A 10,610-nucleotide genomic window follows, 5' to 3' on the forward strand; every position below is an offset into this window, starting at 1 on the left:
TTCTTTTAGAACTATCATAATTAACAAACCAATTCACCAAAAGACCACTAAATAATGCAGACCCTTTTCAACAAAATCATATCCAAGTTATATCAAAAACCACCTAAAACGGACAATTCTACTAAAAATAAATTTTAATGTAAATTATGTTGTAACACTGGACATAGATAACCTAGCGTTCAATAATTTAATTAAATTGCATTAAACAAATTGACTTAAATTCTAACAGTATATAGTTAAGTTGATATTCAATACGTAAATTATAAAATTAAACTAAATTAAATTATATTAATTTAAACACTAACACTTAAGGATTAAATTACATTAACTTTGAATAAATTAAATTATATTAAATTAATAAAAATTTTAAACAATCCAAACTAAATTAATTTTAAATAAATTAAAAATAAACTAAATTACTGGCCTGTTAAACTAACGTTTAGTAATAAAATTAAATTTTAAAAAATAAACTAATTTAAATCCTTACCAAACTTCTACTACCTATTTAATCTAGCATTTGAAATTTAAATTAGATTTACCTAAATTCCTAAAAATTTCTAATCTAGTTAATCACTACTCTAACTAAGTATTGTTTATCACTATTACACCTTGTATTTGTACTTTAAAAATTCTAACAAACCACTAAATCACTACTCTAACTACCATTTGTAGTTTAAAAATCTCAATAGCACATATAATGAAATTCTAGACGACTTAACATCACAACTTATTTTTTAAAGATATTTAATTTCAGAAACTAACCTCTTCATAGATAGAATCGGCAATATAGGCGACGCCGTCTAACCGATAGATACGATTCGGGTCGTCTTCCATTTTCACAGTTTGAATATTAGGGGTTTTTTTGGCGCAAACTTTATCTGGAATGAGGTTTGGGAGTGGGTTTTGGTGAAATGTAATTCGAAGCAAGTGAATTCAAATTCTTTATATAGAGATATATACACTAAATCGAAACTAATGAATTCGATTTACCACTAGCATTCGTTCAACGCAAATCGAAATAACTCCATTCGATTTATTATAGCTCAATTCGAATCTACTCAATTCAAATTACTATGGACAAATAGCATGTGTATAATTCGAAGCCAATGATTTCGATTTATTATGAGTAAACTTCATTTCCTTTTAAATCAAAACTAATGCATTCAATGCATGTACCAAGTAATTCAAATCTATTTGATTCGATTTACTACTAGAATGACTAAATCAACTTTAATTAATTCGATTTACATAAAATTGTGTATGAAAGGATGCACGTAACGTTTTTTATTTTAGGAGATCCATGTAATTTTGTGCTTCAATTAGTTTATTTACGTGATTTGCCCTAAATATGGATTAGCTCGAGTATTTATGAAATGCTATATCTTGAATCTTGTAGCACATTACAAAATACTACAAAAATAGTGTCAATGAAGTTCCCCATGTCCTCTTGAAGTTAGGAGTGTAACCATTTAGCTTGTCCATGACCATATGAGGGCATATCATATTATCATGTAACTATGATTATCAAATACAAATATATAACAGAAGTTGTCAATCTAATGCACTAACTTTAAACCAAAGGAGAGAAAAAGAAAGAAAATGATACTTCTTCCTTAAAGCATCATTGCACATACACTGCATGTCTTTTCACCTATGCAGGGTGATAACCCATATTAAGCTCGAATAACATCATATAACCTATTTCTCAAACAACTAAAACAGCTGAGAAAAAAGTAAAGTGTGGTGAAGGTGGAATCCACAATTCATAGAGGAAGAAACTAGTAGAAATTCATAAAAAAACATTTGATTTGTGGAGGTTTGAGTCTTATATGGATCCAAAGAACTGTTCCAGGGAAGGAGCACTGAACACATTGGCTGCTGTTCGTTCGGTCCTAGAGGGCGATACATGAAGTTGATACTTGATAAACCTCTGCAACATAATTTGTTCATCATTAGATACCGTATTGAATTTAACATTAGCATATGAACTTTGAGTTGTTGAATATATAAGGAACTTACAGCTAGCTGATTGATGATTTCTGGATTCGTGTCAATATGCCAATCCGGTTCCAATTGCCGAACAAACGATGATCGTCCATTTTCTGTGCTACAGAAAAGAACCTGCATATAGGTATCATAAAGGTTATCATTAAGCACAGAAGAAAAAGTAGCTGGCAAGCAGTGGATATTTACTGCATTCATGATATGCGCATTCAAGAGTCTTTGATACAATTTTACTTTTCAACATTTAAGTCAATCCCTTTTCTTGATCGTTCCAGTACCAATAATGATCAAGAAGATATAAAGAGGCACTGAAAAACTCTTAAAAGGAACACTAAAGTAACATGCAGCGAAGTGAATACATTTTATGGTGTAACAACTGGTGCATATTCACATACCTTGTCCTTAACCAAACCACCAGAAGTGAATACCCCAGCTTCTTCTAATGCAACAAGTACTCTCTTCTGCATAAATAATCCAGGCTTAAAAGCGTAAATTATTTTGAACAATGCAGTTACCAAAATAGAGGCAATACAGTTGCAAGCAATTTTAGTTTGTGCCAACTTAATATCAACACCAGGATGAAATACAAACTCAGCAAGTTCAGCTAGCAATTGCTAGATGGTGATAACCTAACAGTGAACATTATATAGTGTGAAGGATAAGCTGGACAAAGAGTCAGAGCGAGATTATTTATATATGTTTGTGTGTATGTGTGTCAAATGTCTCACAAACAAGTAACAACAGCAACCCTGAAGCATTGAATCCTCGTCTAGAAGTTTTTGCCTCAAGCAGATATACATATCTTAGTTCCAAATCATTCAGTTTATAAATTAGTTTGATAAAGTTGGAAGATAGTGAATTTGCAGCATATGATGTGAAATATTGCTCATTAGTTCCATTAAGCTCATCAGATAAGATGTGAAGAGTAAATGATATAATCTAACAAATTACACACCTCGCTTTCATCATCCAAAACTAGTTCCATGAGATATAAATCACAAAATTTTGTTATTTCCAACAACACTTCCAGCACAGAGGACTTCACAGTTGCTTGTTTCTGCCAACAAACAAGATGAACCACATTGGTTTCTTTATTCACATTCATTTCTTATAAAGGAAAAAAATCATCACACAGAACAAGCTCATCACCTGAAGCTCCTCTGGACTACTTTCCTCAAGGATCACTCCAAGAAGTCGACAAGTTACCTATGTACACATAGTGGCCATAAAAGTCAGTAAACATTGATCAAAACCACATGTAACAACTCAAACTTGTAGGAAATGTTCCCCACGTCATCAAACATCTTAATTCTGTTTTTTCACTACTTATGTTGCACAAAGATATGAATGCAAACAACTTATTCAAGTTTCCACGAGAAAAAGAATACAAGTATCTGCACCATCTATCAATATAGACCAGAAAAAGAAAAGTAACATATAAAATCTACTGAGCTTGAACCTGAAAGTAGACCAATAAATAGCCTTAGTTTAATGGTTTCATTTACACCTTAATCTCTTGTATCAATTTAATTTATAATGCATTAAATTGATGAATTTTTACTTACTAACTGGATTGTTAACAATCAGTTCACTCCAGATAGAAATCTTTTACCATCAAAGGAGACGCTAATTTCTAGAAGATCATAGCAAGAAAAAACTGCGTGAAACACAGATCATGTTCACAGAAGAAAATCAGAGGGAGTATATAATTACCTTTCTTCCTTCACTTAATTTCTGTCTAACTATCTGCCCCAAAGTTGGCTGAAAATTAGGAAAGGAAAAAGAAAGAGCTTAGAATTACCAATAACACAAAAAACTACCAAATGCAAACCTGCTCCCCTTTTATTAATCCAAAAGAACACATGCATTGCCTGACCTTGACACTGAAAAAAAGGGGGGAAAGCCATGAAAGTATTTTACCTTGACTGGCTGAAAGAACTCATCAACAACATTTTGTGCCCTCGAATCATCTGAGGGTGAACAAACTTCAGGAGGAGCTACCGAGGCATTAGAATGTGCACCAACTCCAGAATTACTAGATGAAGCACCTTGCCGTTTTTGTTGCCTGCGTTGAGATCCAGAAGGTGATCTCAACATCCTCCATGTGAAAACAATGGCAACAGCAAGACCAGCTACAGCCCCAATAGAGCGCAAATCCTATCACCAAGTATAGTTTAATGAGGATTAAAGCTTTGAAACAAAGACAGAAACAGTACTTCATTACTTTGACCTACTAAAGTACATATCTTCACCGGAAGGGATAAGTAGTAGCAGATAAAGATCATCATTACCATCCTGAAAGTAATTTTTTTCTTTCAAGCACCAAAACAAACAATCTTTATAAGAGATCACTTATGATGTATGGTTAAATCACTTTCTTCCTCCTCCTTTTCTCCCCCTTTTTTGGGCCTATTTAGACAACAAACCTGAGCATACAAACTTATCCTTTGTACAGAGGGCCACATCCAGCATTAAATTAAGCTTAGTTGATTAAATTAACCCAAATAATCATAGCTAAGCTAAGTTCCAGCTCACTTGAGTCAGGTAAAAGCAACCCACTCTTCACCTTTTTCAAAGGTCGCAACTTGCAAAAACCCAGATGAATTTTACTAAAAAGATAGAAACTTTGAGAAATTCAGCTCAGAACTACACTATCCCGGACCCCCAATCAACAATAAGTAAATACAAACGCAACAAAAAATGGAAACCGAACAGTGAACAGTAACAAAGAAGTTCAAATAGGGCAAACCACAATCGACAAAAAGATAAGGTTTTGCATCATAATTCATATCAGATCCAATTGAATAAGCTCATTGAAAATTAAGAGCACGAGAGAGAGAGAGAGGGAGAGGTACGAGGTTGTGGAGGGAGATGGAGAAGAGGTTGGAGATCTTGAGAGTGACAAAAGCACCGAAGCGTTTGATAAGGTGGAAAAGCTCTTGTTTTGGGGTGTCACCTTCACCCGTTGCCATGTCTATAATCTTTGTTCTTCTTAATCTCACAAACCACACCACTCACCAGATTCCTTTTCTTCAAAATTGCAAGTTCCAAGGGTCACTCTTCAGAGACACAGAGGGTTTAACTCGTTCATCATCCCCTCCAACAACAACTTCACTCCATTGATCGCTCTGTCTGGATTGATTCTGTGAAGGAATGGAAGAAATCAACGAACCAAACAAATGTTCCAAACCCAACACGCAAAAAGAGAGTTATGATAACACTGTCAGTTCTCTTTTGTTAATTTTATCAAAATCATTTTTATTTCTGTGTCCCCTAAATTCTATATACTTAATTAGTAAGTTGTAGTTAGAGATTAGATTTAATTTTCCACTTTAAAAAAAGTGGCAGCATTATGTATAAATGAAAAAATGCGCACGAATTTTTATTTCTAAATACTATTTGTATGTATATCTAGGTATGGAAACAAATAATATGCAAGTTTCATGTTATTACAAAATTTTAACTCTTTAGGAAATTACTATTTCAACTTAAGCATCTTATGTCAATATAAAATATAAAATATAAAATATAAAATAAAAATTATAAAAATAAATAATATATATTATATAAAAATATATAATAATTAATCTAATAGTTGATTTTTTTTGTCACCATAATTTTTTTATTTTCCGTTAGAAACATTCTAAAGTCTAAACTGTTAACAGATGATCCTGACTGCACACCACCTCTACTAGTAAAAATAAAATGAAAGCCGAAGGTTATCTTGGTAAAGTTTTCCTCTTCTTGATAAAAAATGAGTTAGTTTATAAAAGATAAGGGGGTTTCTTTCCCAAGATAGAACCAACTACCATTTTTCTTCTACTAGTTTCTTAAATTATTTGTGCAAAAAATAAATTCTACACGATATCTCCTGAAAAGCCTTTTCATTATCTCTGAAATTATTTTTTATTTTATTTTATTGTGAAAACTTTAATTTAATTAGCGTGAGATGCTGAGATCTGAGATGCTTTGTATATGGTCATCTACTCATCTATTACACAGTTCTGAATTTTTTTCTTTCTTTTAACCTATAAAACAAGCAAAACAAACAAAAATAAAATAAAATAACCTTTTATTTTTTATTATACCAATCAATTTGATAAATTAAAAATTAATTTATTACAAATCTAAATTTTATTTAAGTGTTTATTATTGACCAATATAATTCTTTAATCTTTTAAAACATGTAAAAATTTAATGAGTTTTTTTTTTTTTAAATACTTTTACTTTTATCCATATGTATTTTTATTCGGTTGCTTAATTTATTAAAAAATATTAATATTTAATTTAAAATATAAAAATAAATAAATTTTAAATATTTAATACTTATCTTTAAAAGAAATTTTGACAAATTCCACACCAAATTCAAAGTCGCCAAAAAAATTTTCTATTAATATTGTAGAGGTTTTAAAATTTCACAAAGTTCTTCTTAATAATAGAACCAACTATTACCATTTTTAGGCTAAGGATTCGATAGTTCCAAAACGTTTAGACGATTAAATGGTTTCAGAACAAAACATGTTTTTTAAGTTTTTAACAACTGTTAAATAGTCATTTTCTAATTTTAATTACAAATTAACTCTATATATTTTATTTAATTATAAAAATTATTTTTTATTTTATAAATTATTTTTTTATCATTCATCTATTATGTTTATTAACAATCAAAAATAAAAACAATAACGAATTAGATCTTCCATTGATCGTAATAAACTTTTTGGCAATCCCAATCGGTTAAAAGTTTATCTTTGATCCATGACATTCGTCCAGGGCTGTGAAATCGTGTTTCTTAGAAAATCAAACGATTGGATTAACAAAACAATCGATTGAATTTCAGGTTTCCATAATTCAATCGATTAGACTACAGGTTATCACAAAACAATCGATTGAAAATTGTAAGGGAGTATGGTTTTCGCAAAAATCAATCGATTGGTCATATTACCCAATCGATTGAACGATGACTAGAAGGTGGGTTTTTTATAATTCAATCGATTGTTTATATTACTCAATCGATTGAAGGTTTCAAAGCAACTTAAGGTCTCATAATTCAATCGATTGGTTGTGTTATCCAATCGATTGAAGTCATCAAAGTAATATGGATTTGCCCAATTCAATCGATTGGTTTTGTTACCCAATCGATTGAATAGTGTACTACGCCGTTTTCAATTTTCTTATCGTTTTTATAAATTATTATCTTATTATTCATCTATCTTATCTTTAAAATTCTATCTTCAATTCTATCTTACGGTTGGATTCATTAGCAAATTAAGATTATTAGCTGTATTTTTTTAGTAGTAACAATAACTACAGAATGTATATCGTACGAGTTGGGACTAAATTAACTTGTACTAACCTTATTTATTGCCATTCACTTTCTCTTGATTCTTGGTATATTTATATATACAGTGTATTTTCTGGTTAAGTTAAGATCCTCCTCATGCTACCAATCATAGTTGATTGTTGTTAGTTTTCAAATTTACCTCACTTTCATATTATGCATTTGTAATATGGATCAACTTCCTTAAATATTTTAGCACTAGAAACGTATAAAAGTTACTTGTAATTTTAACATAAATGCTAGTGGTAATTGATGAAAAACAGAAAAAATATTTAAATACATCTCAATGAAAACACAAATCTAATCATCTAGAAGCACAACAATCTTATTCCTCTGCATCATTTTCTTCAATATGACAACTGCATCATAGATCCTGTCAGCAACCTTCTCCACATATTCAAAGCAAGCATACCTCCAATTGTTTTTGAAATACAAAAATCCAATAATTAGCCAGAAACCAGTTGCAAAGACAAGAGATACAATTGAGTAAAATAACGCTTTCTCTAGCTGGTTATTTTTCCTATCTTCATCTTCATAGCCTTCAAAGATAGGAACATGATGAGGACCGGGACAATATTTTGGGAGTGGAGCTCCACAGAGATATTGGTTACCAGTGTAACTGAATGGATCGTTCAAGGTTTGAAATTGATTTTCAACTGGAATTGATCCTGAAAAGTTGTTGTATGATAAATTCAAGAAACTTAAAAAATTTAAGTCAATCATTCTTCTTAGAATAGCACCACTAAGATGGTTATGAGACAAGTCAAGACTCTAATGACCTTATGTCTCCAATCCTTTCAGGAATCTTGCCTGACAAATTATTGTAGGAGAAATTGAGTCCAACCAATTTTGAAAGGGAAGATATTCCAGTAGGAATTGATCCAGACAAAAAATTATTTGACAAGTCCAAGTTGACTACACAAAACAAAGTCATATCAATGTAATCAAGTTCTCTTCCTTTGATGACTTGCTTCACACCCTCTTGGTTCCATCATTCCAAATCCCCCTTATATGAAGAAATATATGAAGTCATTCCTGTAATATTGGCATTGCAATGAGGAATTAGGCCTACTAATTTATTTTCAACAAGGTCCAAGATTTGCAATGCATTAAATTGACAGAGGCTTGAAGGAGTACCATCATATAACCAATTTCTTCTCATCTTAAGAAATTGGAGGTAGGAAAATTCACTGCCATTCCAAGAAGGTATGAAACCTGACCGTTGATTTTCCCCAACATCTAATAATATCAAGTTTTTCATGTTTGACATGTTTGACAAGAACGAAAGAAGTTTTCCTTGAAACTTGTTATTATTCAGATGCAGCCACTCCAATGATGAAAGATTCCAAATTGTGCTTGGAATTTTGTCAGATAACTTATTGTTGGAAACATCAAATCTAGACAAGAATTTGAGATTCCCCAATGAACTTGGCAACGAACCATTCATGAAGTTATCATTAAGAAGCAAGGACCTCAAGTTGGGTGTTCTGGGTTGAAGGCTTTCTGGAATGGATCCAATTATTTGATTACGAGACAGATCTAAGTACACGAGGCTCATGACATGAGGCCACAAATTTATTAATCCATTCATTGTGCCTTGCGAGGAGTTTGAAGAAAGATGAAGCAACTTCAAATTTTTGAGTTGACTCAAGTTTGAGAAATAATACCACTCAAATTATTATAAAAAAGAAACATAAGATGTAGATCCACAAGTTTTGCAAAACTGAGCGGTATTGATCCATTTAAAAAGTTAATTGCAAGACTTAACTTTCTCAATTTTGTCATATTTCCCATAGAAAAAGGAATGGAACCGGAGAATGAATTTTATGACAAATCAACTTCTATCAAAATTTTAAATTGTCCCAATCAACTGGGCAAAAGACCACCAAATTTAATCACATTAAATTGCAGGTACTCTAAAGCATAGCCATTACAACTAGATAGAGTTCCTTTGTCATTGAAAGCCAATCTTTGACAATTGCTACCGGACAAATCCAAGTATTTTAGATGACATAAATTTCTCAAAATTGATGATAGAAAATCCTCTTCTATGGTAGTGACTGTGAAATTATTCAGAGAAAGATTAACACGGACAAGACTCTTTAACTCGCCTAACCACGATGGAAGTGAATTAAAGGGGTTGTTGAAAAGTCTAAGATGTGTGAGAAATGTCAAATTGCGTAAAGCATAATAAAGTGGACCATAAAGCTGATTACCCTCAAGATTTAACTCAACAAAGTTTTCAAGCTTCCCAAACGGTACTATTAAACTTAGGCTATTTTGACTGAAGTCAAGGGACCTAATGGAAGTCATATTATGAAGAGTAGAAGGAAGTTTACCAGCAAAACCACAGCCCCTAAGAGATAGTATTTGAAGGTTATCAAAATGAGAAAACTATTGTGGCAGTCAAGTTAAATTAAGAGTAGAAGAAAGATGGAGCTCTTTAATGGAGGTCAGGTTTCTCAAAGGATCAATGACTGTAATTCTGTTGGAAGACAAATCCAGTTTGACAAGATTGTGAAGATTGACTAACCATTACGACACAGAGTTTAGATCGTTGCCTGAGATGTCAAGGACTTTGATGGAAGTGGTGTTCTGGAAAGCATGTAGGACTGATGAATGGTAATTAAAAAAATTCTATGCAAGACTGAGGAGTTGGAGACAAGCGAGATTTGTGAGAGGGAAAGATGACACTTTTGCAAAGTTACAGTAAGGTAGATATAAATGTAAGAGAGAAGGAAGCATGTTGAGTACCTTATACAGATTCATGGGGAGATCCATATCTTTCAAGCCAATATATTGTAATGAGGAAAGTGGAGCAAGCCAAGTACTTGCAGTAAGGTTGGTGAAAGTGAAATCATCGAAATAAAGAGCACGCAAGTTGGTTAGGTTGCTAATACCGCTGCTGGGAATGGGAATAGCGTCGCCTTCTCCTCCTTGCAGAGAAAGATAGCGTAGTCGTTGCATAGAACTAAGGAATTCTGGAACGGCATGGATATGAAGTCTAGAAAGATCCAAATAAGTCAAATGTTGAAGTTCTGACAGATATGGATTAACATCTTTCAAAACATCCATCACAGGGGGCAAATATCATCAACATCAGACAGTAATGGTTCTAAATTTGAATCAGTGAAGGAATCTGAACAGGGATCGTTGAGATCAAGCATGACAACATGTCGAGTGAGATTATCGCAGGCTTTGCCTTCCCATTCACAGCAGTCACCATCACCTTCCTAAGATTGAAGTTGTGGTTCCGAATAAATAGGAT

At 32.3% G+C, this 10,610-nt stretch overlaps 1 protein-coding gene across 1 annotated transcript; it reads right to left on the minus strand.

Moving 5' to 3' along the window:
* Positions 1-1,365: 1,365 nt before the first annotated feature.
* LOC112771168 (peroxisome biogenesis protein 22) lies at positions 1,366-5,676 on the minus strand. Its single transcript, XM_025815811.3, has 8 exons — positions 4,860-5,676; positions 3,925-4,161; positions 3,718-3,765; positions 3,154-3,210; positions 2,960-3,061; positions 2,400-2,465; positions 2,020-2,121; positions 1,366-1,930 (listed from the first exon to the last, which is right to left on the minus strand). The coding sequence occupies exons 1-8, from the start codon at positions 4,974-4,976 to the stop codon at positions 1,826-1,828; spliced, it is 834 nt and encodes a 277-aa protein (XP_025671596.1). The 5' UTR covers positions 4,977-5,676; the 3' UTR covers positions 1,366-1,825.
* Positions 5,677-10,610: the final 4,934 nt, after the last annotated feature.

Source organism: Arachis hypogaea, chromosome 18 (genome assembly GCF_003086295.3).
Source record: "Arachis hypogaea cultivar Tifrunner chromosome 18, arahy.Tifrunner.gnm2.J5K5, whole genome shotgun sequence".
Classification (NCBI taxonomy): domain Eukaryota; kingdom Viridiplantae; phylum Streptophyta; class Magnoliopsida; order Fabales; family Fabaceae; genus Arachis; species Arachis hypogaea.

What these genes read in the sequence shown, in the direction of transcription:
- LOC112771168 (XM_025815811.3), bottom strand. Translation starts at nt 4,976, where the DNA reads ATGGCAACGGGTGAAGGTGACACCCCAAAACAAGAGCTTTTCCACCTT. An exon ending in AGTTCTTTCAGCCAGTCAAG is followed by an intron (nt 3,766 to 3,924) that starts GTAAAATACTTT and finishes CCTAATTTTCAG; the next exon opens with CCAACTTTGGGGCAGATAGT. An exon ending in AAATCATCAATCAGCTAGCT is followed by an intron (nt 1,931 to 2,019) that starts GTAAGTTCCTTA and finishes ATTATGTTGCAG; the next exon opens with AGGTTTATCAAGTATCAACT.